General features: G+C 48.2%; 10 protein-coding genes and 1 non-coding gene across 11 annotated transcripts; 3 read left to right on the top strand and 8 right to left on the bottom strand.

The window, feature by feature from the left end:
* Window positions 1-29: 29 nt before the first annotated feature.
* On the bottom strand, window positions 30-4068 carry CLUP02_02779 (amidohydrolase; the record flags this gene model as incomplete). The annotated part of the gene is made up of 15 exons (XM_049281808.1): window positions 30-109; window positions 163-242; window positions 351-380; window positions 456-526; window positions 767-1782; window positions 1847-2298; window positions 2342-2556; window positions 2610-2713; window positions 2891-2943; window positions 3014-3255; window positions 3320-3412; window positions 3484-3715; window positions 3782-3815; window positions 3878-3951; window positions 4010-4068. 15 exons carry the CDS (start codon window positions 4066-4068, stop codon window positions 30-32), a joined length of 2835 nt encoding a protein of 944 aa, XP_049138951.1.
* A 278-nt stretch (window positions 4069-4346) lies between these two features.
* Window positions 4347-6024, top strand: CLUP02_02778 (major facilitator superfamily transporter; the record flags this gene model as incomplete). Its single annotated transcript, XM_049281807.1, has 3 exons — window positions 4347-5465; window positions 5517-5945; window positions 6001-6024. The coding sequence occupies 3 exons, from the start codon at window positions 4347-4349 to the stop codon at window positions 6022-6024; spliced, it is 1572 nt and encodes a 523-aa protein (XP_049138950.1).
* A 196-nt stretch (window positions 6025-6220) lies between these two features.
* On the bottom strand, window positions 6221-7488 carry CLUP02_02777 (GDSL-like Lipase/Acylhydrolase; the record flags this gene model as incomplete). Its single annotated transcript, XM_049281806.1, has 4 exons — window positions 6221-6766; window positions 6829-6953; window positions 7024-7203; window positions 7452-7488. The coding sequence occupies 4 exons, from the start codon at window positions 7486-7488 to the stop codon at window positions 6221-6223; spliced, it is 888 nt and encodes a 295-aa protein (XP_049138949.1).
* A 2069-nt stretch (window positions 7489-9557) lies between these two features.
* On the top strand, window positions 9558-10853 carry CLUP02_02776 (uncharacterized protein; the record flags this gene model as incomplete). Its single annotated transcript, XM_049281805.1, has 4 exons — window positions 9558-9795; window positions 9877-9947; window positions 10013-10194; window positions 10262-10853. The coding sequence occupies 4 exons, from the start codon at window positions 9558-9560 to the stop codon at window positions 10851-10853; spliced, it is 1083 nt and encodes a 360-aa protein (XP_049138948.1).
* Window positions 10854-11285: 432 nt separating this feature from the next.
* On the bottom strand, window positions 11286-11682 carry CLUP02_02775 (uncharacterized protein; the record flags this gene model as incomplete). The annotated part of the gene is made up of 2 exons (XM_049281804.1): window positions 11286-11577; window positions 11627-11682. The coding sequence occupies 2 exons, from the start codon at window positions 11680-11682 to the stop codon at window positions 11286-11288; spliced, it is 348 nt and encodes a 115-aa protein (XP_049138947.1).
* Window positions 11683-11704: 22 nt separating this feature from the next.
* Window positions 11705-14468, bottom strand: CLUP02_02774 (uncharacterized protein; the record flags this gene model as incomplete). Its single annotated transcript, XM_049281803.1, has 15 exons — window positions 11705-11777; window positions 11893-12030; window positions 12070-12243; window positions 12423-12569; window positions 12636-12713; window positions 13037-13105; window positions 13198-13253; window positions 13311-13436; window positions 13490-13537; window positions 13605-13638; window positions 13697-13797; window positions 13945-14020; window positions 14101-14123; window positions 14170-14240; window positions 14300-14468. The coding sequence occupies 15 exons, from the start codon at window positions 14466-14468 to the stop codon at window positions 11705-11707; spliced, it is 1383 nt and encodes a 460-aa protein (XP_049138946.1).
* On the bottom strand, window positions 13029-13101 carry CLUP02_tRNA041. Its single transcript has one exon. It is a non-coding gene; the product is annotated as a tRNA-Lys (tRNA).
* A 411-nt stretch (window positions 14469-14879) lies between the features above and the next one.
* CLUP02_02773 (uncharacterized protein) lies at window positions 14880-15158 on the bottom strand (the record flags this gene model as incomplete). The annotated part of the gene is made up of 2 exons (XM_049281802.1): window positions 14880-15004; window positions 15059-15158. 2 exons carry the CDS (start codon window positions 15156-15158, stop codon window positions 14880-14882), a joined length of 225 nt encoding a protein of 74 aa, XP_049138945.1.
* A 500-nt stretch (window positions 15159-15658) lies between these two features.
* Window positions 15659-16132, bottom strand: CLUP02_02772 (uncharacterized protein; the record flags this gene model as incomplete). Its single annotated transcript, XM_049281801.1, has 3 exons — window positions 15659-15786; window positions 15862-15937; window positions 16046-16132. 3 exons carry the CDS (start codon window positions 16130-16132, stop codon window positions 15659-15661), a joined length of 291 nt encoding a protein of 96 aa, XP_049138944.1.
* Window positions 16133-16340: 208 nt separating this feature from the next.
* On the top strand, window positions 16341-18697 carry CLUP02_02771 (uncharacterized protein; the record flags this gene model as incomplete). The annotated part of the gene is made up of 3 exons (XM_049281800.1): window positions 16341-16492; window positions 16552-16605; window positions 16696-18697. 3 exons carry the CDS (start codon window positions 16341-16343, stop codon window positions 18695-18697), a joined length of 2208 nt encoding a protein of 735 aa, XP_049138943.1.
* Window positions 18698-19081: 384 nt separating this feature from the next.
* On the bottom strand, window positions 19082-21187 carry CLUP02_02770 (uncharacterized protein; the record flags this gene model as incomplete). The annotated part of the gene is made up of 9 exons (XM_049281799.1): window positions 19082-19233; window positions 19298-19388; window positions 19461-19832; window positions 19888-19914; window positions 19973-20003; window positions 20101-20243; window positions 20304-20380; window positions 20438-20474; window positions 20531-21187. 9 exons carry the CDS (start codon window positions 21185-21187, stop codon window positions 19082-19084), a joined length of 1587 nt encoding a protein of 528 aa, XP_049138942.1.
* Between the last annotated feature and the right edge of the window lie 6086 nt (window positions 21188-27273).

Below are 27273 nucleotides of genomic sequence, written 5' to 3'. Positions count from 1 at the left end.
AAGGTCTGAGGTTGTCTGCCTCTCTAGGTCTACCCAGGAATGGGAGGGATGGAGGAAGAGAAGCAGTTGGTATGACTATGAGATATGTTTTGATATTGGGGTGTCTTGACTATGATGGGGAGTTTTGGGCGTGTATTATTATACCTACGGGTTGGGATGTACTAGGACCTTGTACAATCATGATTTCTTCACCTTGATCATTTACCATACACAAGAAGATGCGCTGATGCTTTGCGGGGGGGCTTTAAACTTGTGATGATGTGGGGGTAAAGGAGAGGCTGAAAGATATGATACAGGCGAGTAGATGGATATACATACACCTTTGTGTGTGTACGCTATGATACGAGGACAAGTTTCCAGAAGCTTGCTTACAAATCTCGCTTGTGTGATCGTGGAAAGAGGATCAGACATCATCTCAGAAAGTAAGAAAGCAAAATATGAGAAAAAGAATGGACCGATCGAGGGTTCGAACATGGACCCCGAAATAGATGGGAGTCTTCACCATGTAACCGGGGCCTCTACAGCCCTACCCCTCGACCAAGTGGTCCGGTGTTTTTTGTTGAATCATGAGGACATGAGGTCATGAATAAAGGCTAGAGGATGATTCGATCTGATATTGGGTTAGGTATGTAAGGTGAGTGCTCAGAAGTACGCACACGAATATATTTTCAAACGACCTCGGTATATACCGCAGAACCTCAGCTGTATACCTTAGCTACTCCTTTTCGCTATTCTCCTTCCATCTCAAAGACTCCCCCCATCATACCCCCATATCCCTCCTCCAAGCAGCCTTCACCTCGTCCACCATACCCTCCTTGGTCAAAACCTCAACCGCAACACCAGCCAGCCCCTTTCCAACGCGCAAACTCCTCTCAAACGCAACCTTCGTCCCCGCCGCCTCCGCAAACTCTGGGCTATGCGGGCCCTGACCTCCCTTCCCAGGCGGAATCGCGAAGCCGACGCTGAGGGAGGGCATGGCGTAGCTGATATCCCCCTGATCCGTACTCGCCATCGTCCGCCCGCGAATCTCATCCACGTCTTCGTCCGTCGGGATCGGAGCGTCGTCGTCACCGTCTCCGTCGCCGCCAGAGCCCAGCAACGCGTTGAAGTATCGCGTATACGAACGCCCCAGCACACGATTCGGCACATGATCTTTATACGCCCCCGTAAATGTGACTTTGAACGTCGCCCCCGTGGCCTCCGCCCCCGCAGCGAAGCATCTCTGCACCTTTTTCAAAAGCTCGGAGAGCCGCGGCTGCGTATCCGACCTCACCACGAAGTTCGCCGCCGCGTACGCGTGGATGATGTTTGGCCGCGCGCCGCCGTCGGAGATATTGCACTGGATCACGTCCCCCGGCCTCGTCTGCTGTCTCAGCACGGAAATCGAGGTATACGCCACCACCAGCGCGTCGAGCGCGTTGATGCCGAGCCACGGGTTCGCTGCGGCGTGGGCCTCGCGGCCGAAATATTCGAGGCGGAGGGAGGTGTAGGCCGAGGTGCGCATCAGGGCTGTGGAGGTGACGATGCCCGGGTGGGAGATGAGGTTGATGTCTGGTGCGCGGGAGGGGGAGCCGGTGCCGGGACAGGTGGAGGGGTTGTAGGCGCCGGCTTTGAGGAGGGCGATTTTGCCGCCGCCGCCTTCTTCTGCGGGGGTGCCGTAGAGGATGAGTTTGCCGGGGAGGGCGTGGCGGGCGAGGAGGGTTGAGGTTGCGAGGGCTCCTGTTAGGGAGGCTGTTGCTATTAGGTTGTGGCCGCAGGCGTGGCCTATTCCTGGGAGGCAGTCTGTTGGGAGGTGTTAGTTAGGGAGCAGAAGAAGGAGGAGGAGGAGGAGGGGGAGAGGTCTTACCCATCTCGACATTAAACGACACAACTGGTCCCTTCTTTCCGCTTTCCCAGACGGCAACCCAGGCGGTTTTCATGCCGTAGGCTGAGGGGGTGACTTTCCATCCCGGCTGGGTGCGCATGAAGGCCACTAGGGTATCGTGGGCAATGAACTCGCGGTAGCCGAGTTCCGGGTTATCGTGGATGGTTTTGTCGACGGGCCATAGTGCGTCGGCGAGGTCTGTTACGATGGAGGAGATTTCATCGAGGAAAGGCGGTGGTGGTGGTGATGAGGAGGATGGGGAGGATGAGGCTGGGGCTAATGAGCAAGGTGAGGTTGAGGTGCATGTGGGGTGGGTGTCTGCGTGGGAGACGAGAACGAAGTCGTCTTCTGATGTATCCATTTTGAAAGAGTTGATGTGAGTTTCACTGTAGCTGATGAGTATGAGGTCGATCAAGCCGGTGATTGAAGGGCCCCTTGATTGGGGTGAGAGGCGTCGTAGTTGGGTTGAGCCTGCACTGTTCCTGATGGGAGTGAGGTAGGTGAGTGAGTGAGTTCCGGCGAGAGGAGGTTGCGTAGTGAGGGCCGTCTGAAGAGACGGTTCCGAACGGCGGCGTGTCTCCGACCACCGGCCGGGTTTCGATTGATGTTATCTGTACCGAGGCCGCGGATGCCGTGCGATGCAAGTTGCCTATTCCAGCTAGCGTATTCGCTGTGTTATGCTTGTCTGGAAGCTGGTCGTGCATAAATCAACGCATTTCACAGTACTTCAGAACAGGTAAGGGACAAGAGGAGAACGAATACGCTCATGAATCGAAGCTATTGCGAGGTACATGAAATCTCGCTCAAATATAGGTGTCTTGGTGTTTCTAATGTACTTTGTGAACTCTGCTTGATTGCATGTCTCAGACGGTCGCTTGGTTCTCCGTTATGACTTTGCTTCAGATAAGCTCATAATAAGACGAGTTTGCTTCCATCAAGTATTGGCAGTTCCGATGCCTCCATCGTAAAGCCCCGAAATTCTGAAACCTCTTTTCAACCGGAATGAGTGCGCAGTTTCCTGCTGACCGCAGAGCTCTTCAACCCACTTCCATGAACCCCAGCAACCTAACCCGGCATCTCTTCATCCCCTGAATCAAGAATCATCTCTGGCCAGTCAACGTCCGTATCATCCTAATCAATTTCGCCGACGTCTCGATCCAGTGCGTGAGCAGGAACGGGGTGATGTAGAAGATTAGGGCGACAAATATAAGGCGGCGCGCCCAAGGAGGGGGCATGAGAAGCGCTAGTATCCTCTCCGCCGGCGATGTTTCCGCGACCTGCGCCTGCTGCGAGGTCTGCGAGGTTTGCGATGCCTCATCTACTTGCGCTCCTGCGGCGGGCGAGGCGGCTGGCGTTGATTTTTGCTTGGCCATTTTGGTTGTGGTTGGGGTCTGAGAGAGGTGGTTAGATAGACTCGAAGATCGACCTGCTTGAGCGATGCTAGGGTACACTCACCTTTCTTCGTGAGATTGGATGAATGGGTGATGCGCTCGCTGATCCGCAAACGTGAATGAATTTGGATGAAGACGACGATAAAGACACGCGGTCCTCTTGAGATGAGGCTGACAAGACCGACCGTCTTGCCAAGGCGCTTGGCCGTCTAACGCCTCAAGGCTCACCAGTGTTGGTCTTTTGGGAGCTTCCTCATTTGGTCTGTTGGGAGGGATTATGCATCGTTGTGCAAACTGGCATGGTGCGCCGGGTAAAGGCGGCGACTGCTTGGAGTCTGGAAGTGGAGGACCGGCTGTTCCCCGCAGGAGATAGCTACCCGTTGGCCGGACCCATGTTCTTATCGACCCGGTGTTATCGGCTGTCTTGGTCCCGTAGTGTGCGCCGGTTGCGCTCTGGATACTCCGTATGGAGAGGTTCAAGTTCTCCGAGGGAAGAAAGCATTACGACCACAGATCAGACACGGACGAAAGGTCGTTGGGAAAAGACGAGCATCTCGCATCTTAGGGTGTATCTCGTAGGGCATACGTTATTAAGTGAGTTTTTTCCAGCAAGCTGGCGAACCAGTGTTCCACTCGAAAGTGTTGAGTTCACATTGGGGCTCAAGCTGCAAACGGGCGATCAAAGTCCGACGAGACCTTATCCATGTCAGCAGATACATGAACCATTCTGCAACCATTCTGCCGCTGGCATCACACTACGTGAAGATGAGGGGCTGGCGAGTGGAAGAAATCACCCGAGCGAGATAAGACCATTGGGGAAAATAACATGGAATTGCCGATTGTCGGATCTACTCCGATGAACAAGACCCACACGCTCCAATGACTCCAGCCCGCGGCCTTCGTTCAACGTTCCATTGATAAAAGAAGTCGTGGGCTCCCAAGAACCTCAAAAAGGAGGAGAAAACTCTCTTTTCCGGATCCTCGTACCAATACACTAATACGACCCAAGAACCTGGGACTCGGTAAACCCACAAGTTCTCTCTAGTCCCTGACAAACTCCCCCTCCTCCTTACAGTGTAAGGCACTCCGCAATGGCACCCACCGAAACCCCGGGCTCCGACCCGGAGAAGCGGGTCCTCGCGGATATCGTCCCCGCCACCACCGGCCCCCTAGATGAAGACGCCATCCCCTCAAAGCACCACATCACCGACGAAACCGGCGCCCTCGCCGCCTCAGCCCTCGACTCCGCGCCCCTCGACGCCGCCGAGTCCCGCTCCATCCTCGCCAAGCTCGACAGGCGCATCCTCCCCTTCCTCTGCATCACCTACGCCCTGCAGTTCATCGACAAGACTTCTTTGGGGTACAGCTCCGTCTACGGCATCATCAAGGACAACAAGCTCGTCGGGCAGCAGTACAGCTGGGCCAGCTCCATCTTCTACTTTGGGTATCTTGTCGCGGAGTACCCCGGCGTCGCTATCCTCCAACGGTTCCCCGTCGCCAAGTTCCTGGGCGTGAACATCGTCCTCTGGGGTATGATTCTCATGACCACTGCGGCGTGTAGTTCCTTTGCGGGGCTGTCGTCGGTTCGGTTCCTGCTGGGTGTCACGGAGGCGACCATATCGCCTGGCTTCGTGGCCGTCACGGGAATGTGGTGGACGAGACAGGAGCAGGCCGGCCGCTCGGCGCTGTGGGTTTCGTTCCTGGGTGTCGGGAGTTTTGTGGGCACGCTGCTTGCGTACGGCATCGGGCACATCACGGGCTCGCTGTCGCCGTGGAAGTACATCTTCCTGATCCTGGGCGCCATGACCGTCGTCTGGGGCGTCGTGTTTACGATTTTCGTGCCGGACGGGCCCGCGAAGGTGACGTGGCTGACGGAGAGGGAGAAGGTCGTTGCTGTGCAGCGCGTGGCGGAGAATCAGACTGGTACGGGACGGAGCAGGATGTTTGTCAAGGCGCAGGTTATTGAAGCGGCGAAGGACCCGGCGGTGATTATTCTGGGGCTGATTTCGTTTGTGAATGCGATTGCTTCGGGAGGGTTGGCGTTTGGGTCGTTGATTATTCAGGGGCTTGGATTCAGTCCCCTCAACACGACGCTTATGAACCTGCCGCTTTCTACCGTGCAGGTTGTCACGCAGCTTGGAGCCGGGTTTTTGAGCAGCAAGATTAAGAGTTCGAGACTGCACGTCGGCACCGTCGCCATGATCCCTCCGGTATGCTCTGGCCGGTCCTATTGGTTGATATTTCGCTGACTTTTGAACCAGATCATCGGAACCTGCCTCATCAACCAGCTCCACGCAGACAACAAATGGGGCCGCCTCGTCGGCGTCTGGCTACTTGGCTCCTACCCCGTCGGCTTCATGGTCATCCTCGGCCTGCTCTCGACCAATATCGCCGGCAGCACGAAGAGATCTGTTGCCTCGGGCTGGGTCTTTGTGTGCTACTGCGTCGGGCAGATTGCCGGCCCGCAGTTCTTCAAGAGCACCGAGGCACCCGCGTACCACAGCGGCATCGTGGCCATGCTGTGCGGGTTTATTCTCAACCTAGTCCTGAACCAGATTCTGCGCTTCATCTATGTGTTGGAGAATAAGAAGCGTGATCGGATGCTGGAGGGTAAGTCTGAGGAGGAGGTCAAGGAGATGCAGAGAGAGGGTGAGGTGCTTGGGTTCGAAGACGTGACGGATAAAGCTAATGTGAGTATGCCTGGTGTTTGGATCGATTGCTGAGTGACTTGCTAACTAAGCGTAGCCCATGTTCCGATATGTTCTTTGAATAGGGACGAACAACTAGGCATTAGTGATTGAGGGGATCCCATGTTGAAGTGACGCACAAGGGGACTGCTCGGTGTGATTCATGAGTATTGAAGCTGAGTTTGTCGTAGTCTAATGTCAAAGTCTTAATGTTTAAATCTTCTAAACGAATTCCATACGGAGAGACTTCTCTAGTACTACTGCGCCCCTCTACCACTTCAACCCAAACTACCAGGGTTAAGAATCTTCCAATCCGGATGCCGGTAATCCTCTCTCGACTCATCAAACGGCCCAATGTGAGGCTTCACCAACTCAAACAGCACTCTATATCCTTCACCCCCCAGATGCAGCCCATCCGGCACCAAAACCTCCAGCCCACCCCGCTCACCTCCGGGGCTCCCAAGTGGAAGACTACTCCGACTAAACCCGATCGTCATCTGCTCAGCCCGCCGCATGACGGCGCCGTAGAGGTCGATCGGCACGACGCCGGGCACCTCGGATGCCACGGCGAGCGCCGCGTCCGAGTACGTCTTGCTCACGGCCGCGTTGCGCGACGCCTGGCCGTGGCCCTTTTCGAGATCGCGCTCGAGCATGCGGATCTCGTCGAGGGGAGGGGGGTTCACGAGCAGGATCTTCGGGTCGTGGGCGCGGATGGTGGGGTGGGTGAGGATGGCTTTGAGGTTTTGTTTGTATTGGTCCAGGGCGATTTGCTGGCTGTTCGTGGGGATTGGGAGGCAGGCGTCGTTGGCGCCGAGGAGGATTAGCTGAAAGAGATTAATATCGCTGATGGAGATGTCTGGGAGGCTCAAGGACTGTTTTGACGCACGATGTAGTCTATCTTAGGCGTTGTTGTCGAAGGTGGTGGGAAGAGGTATGGGAGAACTCCTAGAGCGTTGGCCGTGTTGTAGCCTGAGAAGCCTCTATTGATGACATCGAGACGCCTCATGCAGACTGCTCGTTGTTTATTTCAGCATTGGACTGCCCGCCAGCTCAAAAAATGGATGATGAAAGGCCATCTTACGGTCTTGAAGGGCAGCCTGAAAGGAGAAGCCATCTTGAGGCGTGCAGGACAATTGGAAGAGTGAATCTCCAAAAAGGACGACTTGATTGTAAAGCTGTGTGAGTGAGGCTACGTTAGCATTGCGGGGGCTGGTCTTGAAAGACAAGCATTGTAGTGAGAACTCGCCGGCATATTGGGGTGCTCAGGGCCGGTAGACTGAATCAGCTGTTGAGATGGAGTGAACAACCACAGATATCGGCCTTTGTGAGGCTATCGTCACTTGAAGCAGACGCTGACCTTGGATGAGGAGGTGAAGCTGATGGGATGCCAAAAGGTGCCCGATTAAGTCGCTCAAGGTTTGTGGGGTAGAAACTCATATCCGTCCATTACGATTGGCCTAGTTGCGTTTGCTTTTTTGTTTGTTTCTTCCAGTGCACAGATTTCTGTACTCATGGCAAACACCACACATGGTTCTGGATTCCTCATTGCTCTTCGCTCCGGTATTGAGGGGGATGTATCACACTGAATGTGAGATTCAGTAGGACAAGAAAATGATCACAAGCACGTTTCATCGGTTGAACAATCAGTAGTTTGAGATGGAAAAAGTATCCCCCAGTCCGGGAAAACGCCACCAGGTGACGTGCAATGCATGGCCTGCATTACTTTGAGCACCTGGGTAGCCGAGCAATTTCTCCCTGACGTTCGGAGGAGGCTCCGAAGCATGGGGCCGACATTTCGGGGCCGAAGCCGAGACCAAGCCCAGTCTTGATCCGCCCTCTCGAGCCAAGCTTTTTGTGAGCCGTACTCCGTATGGATGCCATATATCCCCGTCGCCACTGATTGTGACCATCCGCGCTTGGACTTGCCTAGTTCCCTTAGTATTCAACCGACCACGCGAAAGCAGACAATGTGAGTACCACTCTTCACTCATGTCTGGAATCGCGCAAGTTCCAGGGTGAGCTTTCTTGGGCCTAATGGGTTAGGCTGGGGTAATTAGTCAGTTGGACTTGATCCATCCTTCTGCCTGCCGGACCTCTGGGAATGTGGCGTCGCCGCGAAGGTCCAAATAGGACAGTTGATTCATTTCACATTTTCTTAGACAGGAGTAAGCTAGACAGTGGACCCAGCACGTCGGAATTAAAGCCGTTCCCAAGCTTGCCAGGCTCGACCAGACCCTGAAGTAGGCCGGGGAACCGGGAGCGCAATCGGTGTCTTGGAAAAGGAGAAGAACTTTTCCAAATCCAGAATTTTGCTCCTGCTCGAGATGGGGGAAGACTCTGTTGAGACCGCATCTTATGCTGCGGTACGTGGCACCACTCGACTCATCGGCCTCGACTCTCGAAGACTCCAAAGAAGCGTATGTGAGATTCAAACCCCTCTAGTCACTAACGGGGAATAGAATTCGTCTGCGGCTTTTTCTATGACTGCCATAAAAAATAAACAAGAAAAAGGTACTAGAGAATGATCTTCAACCCAAAACTTCGGGCAGGCACAAGGCTTTAGGGCTGCCAATAAAACCAGCGCGCTAGCTTCCAATAGTCTGGACCTAAGCGTCCGAGCTGCAAGTCATTACATGACGATCTTTGTCTGTGCCTCTCTTTTTCTCTCCACGCGCGCGGGGATCTTCATCGAGCTTGGGGCACACAGGAGTCAGGAGCCGGGACATGGAGTGTTTGTCATTAGACTGGTGTTGTCGGTAGGGCTGCCACGCGGCGTAGAAGGTGATCCGATTCCTGGAGGATATGGGAGCACCTGGACATCAACAAGTTGATTGAGAAAGCCAACCCCATTACGTACACAACGAGCAAAGGACGGGCTGCTTTATCCCAATGTTTTGGAACCAAGTCAAGAGGAGCAAGTTCGAGAAGCCTTCGAGGCTAGCCCCGCCCGGTGGAAAGAAAGATTGAAGCGTGCCATTTGTCCGGGTCGACGCCCAGCGGCCGCCTTGTAGTCATTCTTTTGCGATGTGGGAGAGTCGAATGCGGCCGCGAGATTCTAGATTTCTAGATGTGGTCTAAGCACAGCCTAGGCTGGCAAGACTGGGCGTCACATCGAGAGCTAGCCCCCCTTATGATTGCATGATCTTCGGGTTTTCTGGAGGATTGCGCGACGCCCCATGTGTGGCGTCGACCCAAAACACATGGTTCGGACTGCCTAGTGCTGATCCCGTCGCGTCTTGTCGAAGATGCATCCGGCTGTCTGAGACACACTGTTTCTTTGACACCTTTTTCGCGGAGCCGCTCCATAGCGTTATTACGCTGACAAGGTGAATGGTGTGCCCCTGAGAAGAGAGAAAAAAAAACATTTCTCCAAGCGAGGTGACAATGAAGGATAGCGCTGCGTGTTTGCTTGGCGAGGGGAGGTTTAATAGTATCAGCCATGGCCACTTCCCATGGAATAACCTTTGAACTACTAATCGTCGACTGATCTTCAACGGCGCTCTCAAGACTTACGGTCGAGGGGAAGGTTTTGAGGCCTTTTGCCTATGTCTCTCGCGACGACAATATCCAAAATCGCTAGGAAACGCCCGAGACAGGAACGGAGATTCTATCACGATGAGGATCCCACCCATCGATGTGCTCATCCATTGGCCGCGGCCGAACTACATCAACCCGGAGAATCGGGGGCCGGGGCTGCTCATCATCGAGATGGTCTTTTTGGGCATCGCCATGATATGCCTCTGCCTGCGGATGTACATCAGGATTGTCAAGATTCGACAGACCTGGTGGGATGACTGGCTTATGGTTGCTGGCATGGTATTCTGCATTGGCGTCACGATTTGCGTCATTCTCGGTACGGCTCGCCCTCATCTGAAGCTGTCAAAGGCAATGTCAAAGGCAATAAGGAACCTTGAGGCTAACAATCTGCGATTAGCCACTGAATTATACGGCTGGAACCTGCATGTATGGGATGTTCCGCTGTCACTGATCAAGCAAAGCCGACAGGTACGTTTTCTTTTCGGCGTGATATTGACTTTAGAGGCGTAGCTCTAACGGTTGATTTATGGTAGATCTCCATGGCTGCGCAGACTCTTTTCCTGTTCGCCTCTGGCTTGTCCAAGCTCTCGATTCTTGCCAGCTATCTGAGGCTCGCGGCACCGGGGACATGGTTCCAACGGCTTACTTGGGTGACTGGCGGTCTTGTCTTCACCCTCGTCTGGGTCTTTCTCATTGTGCTCTGGACGCAGTGCATGTAAGCAAACACTCTCACCCTGGACCCTTTCAGATAGCAAAAAGACTGACAGACACTTCAACTACAGGCCGATATGGCACTACTGGACCCTCTTCGCCGACTGGGGAAACTGCATCCCCGAATGGCCGCCACTAGCAGGTCAAGGCATCACAAACGTCCTCACCGACGTCGCCGTGTACCTCCTCCCGATGCCGACCCTCTTCCGCCTCCAGATGCCCCTCAACCAGCGCATCAGCCTCATCATCCTCTTTGGCCTCGGCACCGTCGTCGTGCTCGCGGGCATCATGCGAACGTACTGGGTCATCCGCGTCGAAGTTTTGTATGTGGAGGACCCTTCTTACGACCTGACATGGGACGGCTTCAACATCTGGGTGTGGACCGCGCTCGAGGCGAATCTGGCGATTGTGTGCGGGTGCGCGCCGACGCTGAGAAGGCTGTTCACGGGTGGAGGTAAGGATCAGACGCCCAAGGTGCATAGTTCGATTCAGACGATTGGGAGCTCGGGGATGAAGAGGAAGAAGCATCGGTCGTTAGGTACGGGGGTGGGGCGGGAGGATGATATTGAGGAGCATGGATTGACGATGTTTGAGTCGAGGGGGACGGCTTCGGGGAATAAGTCGGTGGAGATTCATGAGCATACGCATTCAAGTCATTCATGAGGAGCAGAGCATGATGGCATTACCACCCTAGGCTTGACATATTCCAGGTTCAAGGTCTATTGTTTCTTAATTGCGAACAGTTCTCAACGAATTCATGAGGACCATCGATCGCCTATGACTAAGTAAGGGGCTGCGCGTGGTTGAACAATCTGAGTATCAGCAACCCTGGAGAGCTTCCCTTCGAACCACCGACCACACACTTCTTTGAGGATCTTCCACCTGAACAACTTCAAGAAGCTGCGCGCTGTATTGGACCGTGTATCTTCATCGATGGCATAGTGCAAGATCTCAACGTCGTCCAAGTTCTTGAACCGCCCAGCCATCAGCTCGCGGCACAACTCTGGCAGACTCGTTCTTATTAGCTCGTCGAAACAGTCTTCTGCGCGCGAGACCGTCAAACTCTCCAAGTTCTCGGTGCTTAATTCGTCAAGGTTATTGATAGTAATCCCCCCGCAGTAATTTCCCCACCCTGAGATCGAAGTTGTGACTGACAGCGGTCCGTAGAGCAGGATGAAGAGGTGACGGAGGTGTTCGAGACGAACATCCCTTGGAATTCGGAAGGAAAACGTTTCGTGAACGGGCAAGAAGGGGCACGATGTTGATTATGGTTGTGGATTGGCGAGCTCCGGTTCTCGATCGACCCGAGACGGGTGATTGGGTGTTTGGTTTCGGTATAAAAGCTATGTGTAGTTTCGTTGGTCTTGAACGCTGGAAGGGCGGGTTTCTATGGATGGATTAGACTGACGTTGAGGCTGGTCAAAACGGGGAGGTACCTTAGTCGAGGAGGAGGTGGGCAGTGAATGTAGAAATGCGGTCTTGCGGTCCGCATTCTAAGGTAAACGATAATTGTTCTAGTTGAGAAAGACAACGAGGCGGTTTGCGGCGTTGGTGGTCCATTCTTCGTCAAGGCTATTCATCCGACCACTTCATGTCTGTAGTTACGTCGTTGTGAACGTCTACACGCATGCATAACCTGTTCGCAATATCCAAACCTTTCAGAGTGGCAGCGATGTCCTTCTCTATATCTTTCAAGCTCTACCCAGGTAGCGGGTGATGACGAAAGAATCGTTCAGGGACTCGAATGTCCAACAAAAGACACAGGTCTGGGAAGACTGCTGCAGGTAACATGTCGTAGTAGCACGAGCAGAGTTCGTGGCCCGCCATCGAGTGCATGGCTCTGCACGTCCGCATCAGTCAAGCAAGGGGTGCACCACACGCGAGGACTTCGGCCAGCTTTGGTCTTTGCATGACGCCGCTGCTGTAGATGGAGAAATAATACCAGTACAAGTGTTCTGAGGACGCGTCTTGCATCGGTGCTGCTAGGTGTTGATATATCTCCAGGAGTACTTCTGACGGCAGATTGAGGATCTCGATTTTCGGCATGGCTTTGCTGGTTCGTGGTTCATGTCGTTGTGTTAGAAAGAAAATCAGCAAGGAAGAGCTTGATGCATGTTAGTATGGAGTGAAGTGAAGTGTTCAAGTTTTGAGCAAGGAGTTTAGGTACCATCCCGATGGAGTCTCTTCTATCATCTCTCGACGAAATAGGAAGCCTTGAGCTTCCATGTCTACCCATCTTCGTCCATGTTGAAGGCAGAGAGATGCCTGGGCTTCTTTAACCCACCAGCCATCGTTCTGGACGACCATGACGGTGAAGGTGGAAGACGAAAGATTGCGAGCCCCTTACTGCCAATGTGACGCGGGGAGGAGAATGTGTCGCTGAAAGAGATGAGTCTAGACACGTTGAAGAAAACACTGTTTTAATGAGACACTTCTTTCGCAGACCATGGAGGAAAGTTTCCAGCGAGCGCTTTGACTGCATTATTCTTCCAGGCCTCGACTTGGCCATTCCACAGCCAGCTTCTAAATCTCCTGGTCTGTCAGCCGTTTGCGGGCTATCTAGATGAGATGGATGAGCATCGTGAAGGGACCAATCATTGCATCGATAGTTCGATACCTGTTTGGTTCTAAGTTCAAGGCCAACTTAGAGTTTCTCCAACTTTAGTTCAGACGAGTGGCGTGTGCATAAGTCGAAAGCCGTCAACGCAGAAGAGCCAAAAGCGTAAGGTCAAAAAGTCAAACAAAAGTGCCCGAAGCTCTGTCGATTTCGATAAAAATGATCAAAACCACCAAAAGAAATACCCGAAGAATGACTTGGTCAATCGCGGTGAGGATTTGAGCCTCACGCGGGGGTCGAACCCGCAACCTTGAGATTAAGAGTCTCACGCTCTACCGATTGAGCTAGCAAGGCGGGTCTTGGATTTTTGATTGTTGAAGACCATCCCGAAATTGTGGGCTATGTTTGAAAAAGCTGTAGAGGGTAGTGGGCAGCGAATATCGCGGTTACGACTCGCGACGTCTAGGCTCCAACGTCTGGTGACAAAAGTCGAGATATCCCGCCGGCTATCCAGAGACAGCAAGGGGCTTGTTTCTATATGTACTTTTGGGTTTTCCCAATACCCATGCCAAGCCATTTTTGGCGTTAGACCGGTCGGTAAATGATATCTGGAATTGTCTCAAACATAGTGACGCTTGTGGCTTCGGCATGTTGACAAATTGCATTCCTTCCAACTCCCTCTTTGATGACTTGTACACTTGCAGCACAATCCATCAGTGTGCTTACGCAGTTACGAGCTGACGGATTCTTGCGAAAGGACGCAGGATTCGACCGTGGGAAATGGTTTCTCCTTTGTTTTGATTCTTTGGAAATTAATCGGGATGCAAAGGTGGCCTTTGCTCGAGTTTCTCTCTCACGTAATTCGCCTGCCTGGGCAGACTAAACCGGCTGCTGGGATCTTATTCATCAAAGTGCGAAGTTGCCTCGGCTCACCAGCCATTTCATTTACCAATTTCCGACACCGACACCACTCGGGTCAACCGAGAAACACAGACCAATGGTCCCCGGTGTGTCAAGTATTTTGAGAAGATGGGATTCGCGAGGATTGGACTATTTTGGGGGGTGTGTGAGTCGGCGATTGAAGCCCAGATCGGCGGATTTAGCCTAGGTCTTTTTTCATGTGGTTTCTTACCGAGCACTCCTATTTTGGAGGGGAGAAGCGCGCAGCTTGCGAGATACGCTATATCTATGGGCTACAGGCACAAAAACCGACCCTTGTCTGTTGTTTTCACAGCTGGTGCGAATGTCTATGGCTGAGCTTATTGGGTCAATTCTTTTGATTGGAGTGAAACATTCCCCAATGCTGATCCCATTCTATGAAGTTCCAAAGGCCGTTTTTTTCCTACTGTGTACCGAGTATGGCGGATCATCTGTAACTAGTCACGGTGTCACCCGAGACTAGACAAGACATGCCAGGTTTACGGCAGTTTCTCTGTCAGAGAAGAAACGATATTTCGACAAATGTTTCAAAAGGGAGGCGCTTGGGAAGTCATCTGCCGATGATCCGTCGCATTTGACGGCCCCTCCTACCTAGTCTCCCCTCTTCCCTGACAAGCCTGAAGCCCCCTCCCATCATCCATGAGTTTAGGCATGTTTGGTGTTCGGAAACGTGGTGTCTTCGCGAAATAGCTCGCCGGCACAGGCAACGCCGCCCAACGCCGCAACGCACCGGTGGACGGGTGGACGGGGGGGCCAGGGTTGGTTGCGCAGAATGCGAGCATTGTTTCTGCATTCATCTCCTTTTTCCATTGTCTCGGTTTAGAAACGTCTCATTGGTCAGCTGTCAGACGTAGCTGAAGCCCGACACCATGAAGCATGAGCCATTGACAGGGCCTAGAATCCAGACGAATCCAGAGACGCTAGTTGCTCATGTCATTATCCGAGCCCTAACAATTTAGCTCGTGACAATCAAATCGTCTGATTTGTTAGGCGGACGGCAACGGGCGGAGGTATTCGGTTCCCCCCAAAGTGTCGATGTCAAGATTCGAGTGTCTGTACTTGACTCTCTCTATAACTTAGATGAGCAGAAAGAGTGAGACGATGGTGCAGAAGAAAAGTTATCCGTAGAAATACGGCACAGTAAGAGGCACAAGAGATAATTATGAACCAAAGTCCTTTTTGCATAATCGTCATCATCCCACCCCCGTCCAACAGACACAACTTGAACATGGCACAGCCGCGCTCGCATTCCCTTCTTGGGTCATCAATCTCATCAACACCCGACGGTACACTACACGCCCCCCTCCCTCCCCCCGGTCTTCTCGACGCCAAGTCCAAGTGACCAAAAAAATTAGCGCCGTGTTGGATCGGCCATAGGAAGCACAGGCGTACCAGGTCCTCCTCAGGTGACAACTGCAGCTGTGCAGGGGAGGGGAGAAGCCCGAAGAGTTCAATTTGGTAAAGAAACGCATCTTGTTGGTGGTGCGGCGGTGGTGGCCGCGGCGGCCCCCAAATTTGCACCCAAATTTGACCCAAATTGAGGACAAGTCACAAGCAGAGAAGAGCCAAAGAGAATACTTTGTAGGTAGTCGACTGGACGCAGGGAGAGACAGGGGAACAAGAGTGACACCGCAACCCGCGCCGCCCACCCACGCCGCGCACTGCGCCTGCGCCTGTGCCTGTGCCTTGCGCGTAGGAAGCAGAACGGTGAAGCAGAACCAGAACCAGAATTACCTAGGTAGGTAAGAAACCAGACCATGCCAGACCAGGCAGTGCCGCAGGCAGGAATTTGCTGCTCAGTCACCTTTTAGTCGAGGGGGAGAGGGGCCGGAGGGCGGAGGGGAAGGGGGCGGGCAGACAAAAAGAGAAGAAGAAGAACGAGGAGGAGAACAAGAAAGAGGCAGAGGAGAGGAAAAACTAAGCAAGCAGCCTATAGACAGAGAAAGACAGACAAGACAGACACGAACCAATCTCACCCATCCTTCAGCCTCGGCCAGTTGCGTCCTTGCGACCTGCATCTTGCGTCTAGTCTGCCTGGCCTCATCGGCGCGGCTGATTTACTGCCCCTCCGAAACTTGAAACGCAACAACTTGCTGCTCTCTTGGTTTTTTCCTCTGTCTCTTATCCCTTTTCCCTTCTAGATCTTCAGAAGAGAGTAGCCTTGCCTCCCGTCACCCTCGTTCTCCTCCTCCTCTTTTTTTCCCGCCAGGCCCCCAGCCGCAGCCGCAGCCTCCGGGTCTTCGGAAACTTCCTGCACCACACGCGCACACACACACACCCAAATCCCGCACGCATTTGCCGCGAGCTGTCGAACGTGCTTTGTGCGGGTACTCGGACCTGGGTCCGGGTTTTTTTTTACCTTCTCAACCTTCCCGCCTGCCAGCTGGAGCAAGCACACGCGGGACGGTAGAGTCCAGACCAGAGCAGAGCAAAGCGGAACAGGCATAATGACACGGAAGGGCCAGCCAAAGGTTCGCACAGGCTGTTTAACTTGCAAGTGAGTTTCTTTTCTCGTACTGTATTTGCTCTTTTTTCACTTTGACTTTTTCTTTCTTGATCGGCGATCTGGAGGGTGGCTGCTGCGCGGCGCTGCCTTGGCTCCAGCCCGAAATCCCAGCCTCGGGCGGAACGTGTTATATCCCTCAAAAAGTCGGATGACTTCCGGCCGGTCTCCGGATTGTCTCCGGGGCTGGAGTTTTCAACCGGGGCCGGCTGCCGAGACGAGACTGGACGAGCGGCCCCGTCTCCGGCTGCGTATGTACGGTGGTATACATGTATATGGTGTGTGTAAGGTGTGCCGTACCGTGTGCGCGCGTTGTAGAATGTGTTGTATGTGAGAGTGTGTGATGTGCGTGTGTGACCAAGCGGCCACCGGGCCTCACCCTCCGTCTCCGTCTCCGTTCCCACATTCACAATCCCGTCCTCAAGAAGAAAAAGGAACACCTCCCTCCCTCCGTCGTTAAGTCATTTTCGCCATTCTTAATTCTCTCTCTTCTCCCATTCAAATAGGTCACGCAAGGTAAAGTGCGATGAAGCAAAACCGGCGTGCGCGCGCTGCACCAGCACCGGCCGCAAATGCGAGGGCTACGCCGTCGTCGTCCCCAGCAACCGGGCCATCGCCCGCGCCCGCTCGCGCACCACGAGGCTGAGAGACGCGCTCGCGCAGGCCAGGGCGGGCTGGGAATTCGAATCGGACCAGGCCACCGTGGAGTACTTTGCCCGGGACGTCGCCCCCAACCTGCCACAGAACTTTGAAAACAAGTTCTGGTCCGACCTCGTGCCGCGCCTGAGTAAGTCGGAGCCCGCCGTGAGGCATGCCATGGCTGCCATTGGCAGTCTTTTCCCGCAGCGAGGACCCCCGAGTAACTCGATCCAAGGAGCGACGATAAAGTCGGCGACGACGACAGCGGAGACGGCAACGACTGCTGATGGAGGGAGAGGGAATCCGCAGGCCGACGAGCATTATGGCAAGGCGTTGCGGTTGATGGCCAACAAGGTCGCGCCGGAGAGGGGGTTTGAGGATGTCCAGACGACGTTAGGAACAACTACCACCACTAGGACGACTTCGACGACGACGACGATACGAAACGACAGTAGCAGGTCCTTCGGATCACCCAGCAACCGTTCATCCCCGAGCCTGTCCTCCGCCGGACCATCATCAGCAATCCAATCCCCGGCAGCTATGACGCCAGGCATCTCGAGCATACCAGAGCTCGCAGAACCAGACCGGCAAGACACCCTCACGCCGACGAACCCCTTCACATCACCCCAAAGCCAAGCCGGCGGCGACGACCCCGACGACGACATGACGCAGCCAAACGACGTGGACGTCGTCCTCTCCTGCTGCATCCTCTTCATCGCCACGGAATTCCTCCGCAAGAGCTTCGACGCCGCCATGCAGCACCTCGCCAGCGGCATCAACATCCTCAACAACGTAGACTACGACGAGCTGGAACAAGACACCCTCGACGAAATCGTCCCGAAATTCCACCGCCTCAGCATCATCCAGCTCTGCTACTACGACAAACCGGGCTTCCCCTCACTCAACCTCCAACACGGCGGCGGCACCGGCGGCGGCGGCGTAGGAAGCCTCGGCGGGCTGGGATCCAGGTACAACCTTGGCCCCTTTGACAAGAGCAGTAGCATCTACCTCCCCAAACGCGCCGTCGACCCGATCCTCCTCGACGCCATCCGCTACATCCGCTCCGCCGACCCCGGATCGCAGACCGACTCCCGCCTCGCCTCAAAGGGCCCCGTCATGTCCGAGGAGCAAAAACACATCTGCGTCTCGCTCGACCGCTGGCACGCCGCCTTCCTCGCCTTTGTCGAGAACCCCCGCAAAGACGCCGACGGCGACCGTCCCCTGCCGAAGCATCAGGGTCTCATCTGCGCCGAGACGGAGATGAAGTACCAGGCGGCCAAGATCTGCATCAGCGTCTGCCGGTCCCACGACGAGTCTGTGTACGACTGCTTCAAGGAGAATTTCGCGCGCATCGTCGTGCTCGCGCGGTTGATCCTCGACAGCTGCCCGGACGTGCCACCCGAGACGCCGGACGATTTCCAATTCGATTTTAAACCGAGTTTCCTCTCCCTTGTCGAGTTCGTGATTGTTAAATGCCGCTGGCTCGATATACGGTACCAGGCGTGGCTCATTGCGTGGGAACTCGCCATGGGAAGGCGGGAGCCCGTGACGCTGGGCGAGGGACATGAGCTGCACTACATCGGCAAGCGGATGATTGAGCGGGAACACAACGTCAGCATCGAGGAGGTGACGAGGCAGAACGCCAGCCTGTTTTCGTTGCCGGCCGAGGAGATGCGTGTCAAGGACTACCTTAGCGATGCCCGGTTCGCGGATTTGGTCCAGACGGACGGCAAAAAGGATACATCATCGTCGGCAGCCGCGGTACAGGTCCCGTACACCCAACGTCTGCTGCTGCGCTGCGGCAGCTGTGAATTGGATCAGCTTGCCGGCTGGATGGAGGGCTACGAGTTTTCAGGGAGGGAGCAGTGAAAGAGGGACGAGTCATGGGTTTGAAAAGAGTTCATGTTCGTGTTTCCCGCCGGTCCGAGAGGGCAAAGCGCAATGGCATCCCTTCCTTTCCCACCTTATTCTTCTTCTCTTCTTTTTTGCATATTATTACCATGAGCGTGGACTGCCCTGCTTCGATCATAGCGACGAGGATTAAGATTTTAGAAGACTCTACTTGGCCCAAGACTATAGGCATTTGTATCGTATCTACTCGCTGGCGCGGAAACATGCTCGAGAAAAGACGACCTTTCTGGGTCAAAATGTTAAATTGGCGCCATCACTGTTGGCATCAACAGATACATACCTTACCTTACTCTACTTTATTCAACAAAATCACAAGCCACAAACCGTTCATTTTCAAACTCATCATCTCGTAATTCTTTGTGTCCAGCCATGACCAGTTTCTTTGTCCGCGCGCTTCAAGGCCAAAGAGGGCAGAGAACCGATGCGTTTGTTCACGTCAATAAGAACAAATAGCAGTATGTCAATCAACAAGGTTGACGGTACAGGTTCCATGACTCGAGTTGATCTACATTGCCACACTCTATACAATGAGCACATCCACTTCAAAACGAAGATCACTTGCCCGGTGGGGAGAAACAAGTGGAAACAGGGACTTATTGTCGGCCTCGGTCGCGCCTCCGCGACTCGATGCGCTGGAGAGAAGTGTGCTCTGGACTCTCAACCGACAAGTCTATCCTGAGATTCTCTCTCAATAGAAGTCTTGGACCATTAAATCTCGTACAGCGTCTGTAAACGCACCATTTGTAATAGACTTCCCAGTCCCGCTCTCCCTCCCGCCTCCCCCCTCGTCTCGAGCGACATCGTAGTATCCTTGCGAAGCATAGCCCATCACCCCAGATCCAGCCGTCCGACTCGACATGATTGGCTCGACCCCGTGTTCTTTACCGCCTTCCCATCGAATCGGGTAATTGATGTAAAGACACAATGACTCGGCGAGTACTTGGAATCCCAGGTAATAGAGGGAGGGGATAAATCCGGGGAGCCGGAGTTGCCACTTCTCCAACTCCGGGGGGCGCGGGAAGCTGTGGGTTCCTGGCCTCTGCTGGCCTGCGGCGTTGCTTGCTTCTCGAACTTTTTCAAAGTCTTGGCATCCCTACGTGACATGACGTTGATGAGATGCTCGTTTACCGTGCAACACTTCAACCTACTTTTGAGGGTTTGCTCGTGAGCAGCAACTAGGAGGCAAGTTGACTAAGAGATACGGCTCCTTGGCGACTCCTAACTCGCACTCACCCCAGGCTCCTGGCGATTCGGCCGCGATTGCCTAAGACTCTGTACTCGAGATTGCGTTTTTTTTTAGCCATGTTGAATCAAGTTCAGCGGAAATCGGGGAACCGCGAAGACGGATTGTAACTCATCACGAACCGAACCGGGGGTTCATGCGATCAACGGGTATGCGGCAGGGAGATGCTGCCCCAAAGGGGGAATACAACGAGTCAGTTAATTCATATTCAACTGTATTGAGGGGTGAATTGAGAGTGGGTGAAGCTCGGATGAGTCCCGTCTCATTCATACGTGAGTTGAGATAAGCTTTTCGAGTCTGAACTTTATTACTCTTTCTTACGACACAAAGTTGCGTAAACCAGGGGTGCTCCTCTCCTATACCACCCAGATCATCTTTTACCCCATCCTTTTCGGTAGCTGAGCAGTGTTCATATCACCCGGTCCTATGGCTTCTCAGGCCACTTTATTGGCCACGGATCGTGGATGGTGTTTCCCACACCAGCTGGAATTCCTAGGCGAGCGCCTGTGACAGAACACTTCTTTCTCTCTGTGAAGGCCTAATCTCACGTACTTCTCAGAGATGGTGCAGTATTCGTGGTCTGGAGGAAACCAGTCTCGGATGTGTCTCTGTAGTTCACAGCGCTCGAGCCCACACTTTGCGCAGCAGGAGGGTGGTCGCGGCTGCGGATGGGATATCGGTTGCTCGTTTGCCAGCGTGGCATCGTCCATAGGGTCAGTCACAGTCATCGCCGTTGTTGCGTCGATGGACTTGAAGGCCGACAAAGCGGATGCTGACCTCCGTGCCCATTCTCGGTGGTCCGGCCTCGGACGTCTCGTGGCGAGCTGGACAGTGCCATGTCGTCGTCGATGAAGGGTATAGAAGTAGCGGCTTGCCAACCCGAGACACGTACTATCGATGGGGTCGAGAAAGTCGATGATGCTGTGGTGGAGTTCAGGTGGTAAGTCAGTGATTGTGAGCGTTTGCTGAGCTTCTTCTACACGTCGGGTGAATTGCTTTCTGAAATTCAGTTCTGCTGGCGAACGGAGTGGACTTGTTTCTTGTTGGTGTTGCAAGCAAACGCGAGATTTGCGAGTCGTGAGAGAAAGATGCCTGTTTTGTGTTGGACGAGCAGAGCGAGTGAGGCGTTGGAGCATCGGATATGAGCGTGATAATGAGATGCGTGGACGAACTTTGAGGAGTTCCATCTTGTCGTTCATGTCCATCGTGAGGTCTCGAGCTTCCTTGAGCTTCCGTTTTCTTTTCTTTTTTAAAGATGTGTTTGCTTCGTGCACTGAGGTCTACTAAATGAAACGTTTCTGTCGGATTGGAAGTCCAATTCGACCGCGGCATACAGCCGACTGCGCAGGGGCCAATTAGGGGCCCTATTTAGGATTATCGTAGCCAGCCTAACCTACGGTTAGAACCTCCTTTTTACACCTACTACGTAGATATTTATATAGTTTAATTAATCTCTTCGTTAACTATAGTTCGAACTAACTACCCTATAATAGGAATACTAATACTAATTAGTAGTTAAATTCTATTATTATAAATTAGTAAAGTATCTTGCTACGTAAAAGAGACGACCTCTTAATACTATATAGGATAAGAGATTTATACTAATTAACCTTATAAAAGTAGATAAAAAAGGAGGCGATTTTTAAATACTATATAGAATTAAGTAACTATAGCCCTTTATTACTTACGAGAGGTCGACGTTTATTATATTAAACTACGTTAATTAATAGAACTACTTAAGTAACTAGCCTTTTATTATCGCCCCGAGTAGCTTTTTTACTAAACGACTTTTCTATAGCCGGCCCGTAATTAAAAATTAACTAGTTAAATTAGTAAAAAGAAATACCTACGTAATAACTACTTACCTAATTAATTAGCGCAACGAACGAGCTTAATAATATAATATAAAAGAGTACTACGCGATTAAAAAAGGGGATTTTTAAATATAAATATTCTTATTTAGTAATAAAAGTAACCCTATAAGAGTTATTAAGCTAAGAGATTTATAGTATATAAAAAAGTTTATTATTATAAGGATTTTATAAGTACGACCCTAAGCCCGTAATTTAAATAACCTCTTTATAACTCCCTTAATTACTCCCTAAGTATTACTTAAGAATATAATATAAAGGACGGTTTAATAAAGGAAGAGGGGATTTAGAGGTCCTAATAATATTAAGCTAAGAGTATTATAAAGCTTGGAAATTAACTTAAGAAAAAGGCGGCTACCCTAAAGTAGTCTTATAATCTCTTATTAGAATTATTATTAGCCTAAGAAAAGGTTAAAAAGACGAGGATTTAAAGAGAAAAAAAAAGAATCTTCTAGAGGGCCGCTAAAAAGCTTTTTTATAATATTAGCTCCTAGTATAAGATTACTAATTTTAAAAAATTAACTAAGGAAGCTATTTAGAAATTATAAAGAGCACGAGGCTTAAGAAGCTAGAAGTATATAGGATAGTAAAAATTAATAATTAATAAAGATCCCGAGACTAATTATTATATCTTCTTATAGTAATATAAACGTTTATTATTATTATTATTAAAAAGAACTACTAAAACCTACCTTTTTATATTAAATAAAAAAGAGGATCTTAGTAAGTATAATAGCTAGCGATTTAGAAAGGTAATAGTAATCGCTAGAAATAATAAAAATGAGAGTAGTAATAAGATAATAAGAAGAAGCGGGAATTTCCTAAACTTTAATAAATTCGTTAGGTAATAAAAGTACGGATTTATTATAACTAGCGCGCAGATTAAATATATTCTTATTAAGATTAAATACGCTAGCGACTACTAATATAAGCATAAGCTAGAGCATAACCCTTAGTAAATTAGGATAAAAAAAAAGAGGACGAAACCCGATCTTAAATAGAATCTTAATCCCTTATAAGTAGGTAAATATTAACCCGGATTATTAAAGGACGTAGATATATAGAATTATAAATTAGCCTAATAATAAGTAAATTAACGCGGTATTAATCTATTTAACTAAGGTTTATAAGAAAAAGGGGCTATAGGAGTAACCCCTATTTTATAAAATCGTAAACGACCTTAGTTACTAACTAGACGAATAGTTTGCGAGCGTAAGTTTAAAAATTACGAAAGTAGTTAATAGATTCCTTTACGGGCGAGGGGTATTACTAACGTAATTATAATTACGAGAGCTATATAAAATACTAATAGTAATAATTATAAAGGAGGAATTCGTATTATAGAACTAGGTATAGGTTAATAAAGCGTATAATCGCTTTAATAAATTTAAAAAAAGGGTAAACGACCTAGATTTCTTTTTTATAATTACTAATAAAAATCTATCGTTATAAAAGGATATACCGGGGTAAAATATAGTATTAAAAGTATAATAATCGATAATTCTACCTATTTCGATCTATAACTTGTTACCGCTATTAATACGAAATTTAGTAACGATCGGCTAATAAAAAAGGAAGTAGACGACCCGAAATTACTAATAGTACGTAGCGACGTAGGGATTATATATAAATACCGAAAATCTAATAATAAATACGAAGTAATTCACAGACTTTAAAAAGATCTTTTTAAAAGAGAAATTATATTCTAGGGGGAAGTATAAGGTCTTATAAGAAACCCTAACGATATTTTATAATTATTATGAAAAAGTCGGAATTAGGGAATACTAGTACTATTTAGTAATTAATATCGTACTTATAAACAAAGCCTCTAATTACTATTACGAAGTAGTACGTAATTTCGATCGAAACGACTTTTTTAGTATAATTAACGCAATCCGAAGCCGCTTTAAGACTTATAATAAGAACCTAGAGCTCCTATTTAAGTTATAAGCGATTTTTTTTATATTTATAGCTAGGATAATAAAGGGTAAATTACGAATAGAGATCTTTAAAGAGCTTATCGATTAAATTAATAAACTAGCGAAAACCTAGCTAAATAAGGAAATAAATAAGTAAAAAGTCGGATATTTTTATATTATAATTTAGCGTATACTAGAGGTAAAAATAACCTTATACTAAGTACTTAAAGACTATAAAACGCTCTACTTAAGGCTAAGATCTAGCTTTAATATTAAAATAAAAATACTATACTAAACCTACCTCTAGGTATACGACGGCCCTTATTAATAATATTAAGTCGATCGAACGTATAATAAGAAAGGAAAAGAGGCTAGATACGGTAATTATTAGTAAAGAGGCCTAGATTCGTTAAATAAGTAGAGATTTAACTTATAAGTAGGGTAATAAAAGAAGTAATATTATATTTATAAAAAGGATAGATATTAATTAAGTAACTACTTTAAAAAAGAGCGTGCTAAATTATATGAATAGTATAAAAAGTCGAGGGTAGTAAACGGCAAAACTAGCCCTCGTTAGTTTAACTAATTTTTTATTATATATAAGGGCAGATCCGGGGGTATAGAACCTAGTAATAGTAGTTAAAGTAGCGGCCTAAAGTATATACCCCCTATAAGAGATTTAGAAAATAAAAAAGATCTTACCCCCTATACTAACGAATTAGATTATAATAAAATTAACGATATTAATTACTCTTTTTTTACCCCGTTAGCCTCTAGAGAATATATAAAGCTAAACGAATAGAGGGTAGTAGAAGTTTTTAATAAGTAGGCTTTTATTTATAGATAATAAGGGAAGGTCCCTTAAATAACGGATATAGAGGTAGCCGAAAGGGCGAATTTAATAAGGCCAAAGCCTATTCTCTTAATAATTAAAGAGAAAACGCTATCCCTCTTAGTATTTAAAAAAAAGGAATATAGTACTAAGTAAATTTAGGGGTAGCTAAAGGGGTCCTTTTTATACTACTTAGATCCCTCGAATACTAAGCTCGTATAAGTATTTTATATAAGCAAAAGGTATAGCCTAAACGCTTTTTATAGGATTATCCTAGATACTAAGGTATCGCAATAGTTAATTAAAAAAAAAGGGTAATTCTAGGCGCTATAAAAGATCGTATTAATAATATTTAATACGTTAATAGCGGGTATTACGAGGATTAGTTTTGGCTTAGGTAAGGAAATCGTTACTCTAGGTATAATAAAAGTAGAAATATACTTCGGAACGATAACTTTCTATATTTTACTTATTAATACCTTATTTCTCTTATATTTAAAAAATATAGATTAACTAAGTATTATATTTAATAATACGAGGAATAGAATTTCTAGCGGTAAGTACTTCGAAATAGTTAAACGATAATAGGGGTATACGTTTATAAAGCTTATTAATAATACGAAGTTAATTAATTACCTAACGGAAAGTAAGCTTAGAAAACTATATTAAAGATTTAGGTACCCGTCGGTTACGAGGCTATATAACCTCCTAAAGTAATTAAGTAATAATAATATCGAAATAGGGGCGCTAGAATAGTTAACGAAAGTATATTATTAATACTAAATAAATACGCAAAGCCCATGTAGATTTAAGTTTAAATTACGTAATAAGCTTAACTTTAACTAGGAAATCGTTATTAATATCTTCTATTTAAATAGTCAGCTAGTACTATATATAATTAACGTAGCTATATCTTTCTAAGTAGGGCAATTCCTCCGGGATTTATAAGTAAAAATAATATAAGTAGCCTTATAAAAAAGCTAGATCGATATATACTAGGGACTGCTAAATAGTATTAAAACCGACGCTAATACTAGCTTTAAGTTAGTAGAATTTAGGGATAATACGACGGCTTATAGTATATAACTAAAAGTCGTACCCGTTAAAGCGTACTATAGTATTAGAAAGGTAAAAAGGGTATACTAATAGTTAAAAAGGGCGTTTAGAATTATTAAAGAGGAAAATCCGGATTCTATTAATAACAAATACCTCTAGTTAGTACTTAAATACTATAATAATATTATAAGGCCTAACGGACTTATATTAACGCTATTAGTATTTAGAGTATATTTAAAAACGACCTTAGCCTCGCTACCGTTACTAAGTATAAGCTAACGAGCCTAAGTAATTAAAAAAGTAATACGAGTATTACGTAAAGTAAGCGTAAAAAAGTAAGTTAATAAAGTAATTACTATGCGTAATAAGCCCGATATAAAGGATAATCTAAATATATTACTAAATTCGAATATATAAGTATAGCGCGAAATTACTTAATAATAGGCTAGGCTATATAAGTTAATTTTTATTAACGAGCGCTTTTATATAATCGTAAGAGATCGCAACTAGCTACTCGAAGTATTAATTATAATAGTTAGACCGTACTATATAGATCCTAATAAAGTAATTTTTAACTTATAAAGAGAAGAAGAGCTAGGGGAAACTATATAACCCGCGGTAAAAGTATAGGAAATTATCCTTAATAAAATCGTCGTAGTAGTACTAATAAACGACGAGGAAGAGGAAATTATTAAAAAGGTACTAATACTACTAGTAAGACGTTATAAAAGACTACGGTAGCAAGCCCTAACGTAGTAATTTATTATTAATAACGAGGTAATTAATACCTTTTATATAATAAAAAAAAAGCTAATTTCGAGCTAGCGGTTAAACTACGTAAAGAAAGCGTAATTATAACTATTAAAAAGCCGTATAAAGGATTAGATCTTATTAAAGTAAATACTCTTTACGATCGAGGGGTCTATCGATTTATCTTATACAACTTAAAAAAATATATAAACCTCTGTATATTTAAATTATAAATAGTTCGTAAGATTAAAAGGAAAGGAATACCTTAGCTATATAAGAAGTCTAAATATATAATTTAGGGGTACGGTAACGTTAAAAAGGCGACGCTACTTATATAATTACTTATTATATAGTACTATAGCTAACGATTAATAATAGTATTAATAGTATCGCTACGGAAGAAGGGATATAAGATTTAGAGTTATAATATTACCTAGGCCTATACCTAATTAGCTATAGGGCTTATAAAGAAAATCCTAGCCTATTTACTAAAAGAAATAGCTAATAAGTACTTAGAAAGTACGATTATTAAAGTACTTAAGCCACTATATAGGCTCGTAGAATTAGGTACTTATTAATAAGCTACTTACTACGATTTTTATATTAATTAATTATTAATAATTACCTCTACGTACGACCCGTGCTTATTAGTTGCGGAGTACGAAAGTAACTAATTTAGGATTATTAGAATATAAACCGACGATATATTAAGCCTATTTAATATTAACTTTATAAAAAAAGAAAATAAGGAGCTCTAAAAAGCGGGCTTCGTAGCGAAGCTAAAAGAGGTCTTTATAATAAATACCCCCCTAGTATTTAACGGCGGGATTTTTATAATTAAAAAAAAAAACGTCGTTTTTTAA

The sequence above is a fragment of the Colletotrichum lupini genome, chromosome 2 (assembly GCF_023278565.1).
Source record: "Colletotrichum lupini chromosome 2, complete sequence".
NCBI classification, from domain to species: Eukaryota; Fungi; Ascomycota; class Sordariomycetes; order Glomerellales; family Glomerellaceae; genus Colletotrichum; species Colletotrichum lupini.
The sequence above is the reverse complement of the archived record's forward strand: the minus strand, read 5'-3'. Positions and strand labels throughout refer to the sequence as shown.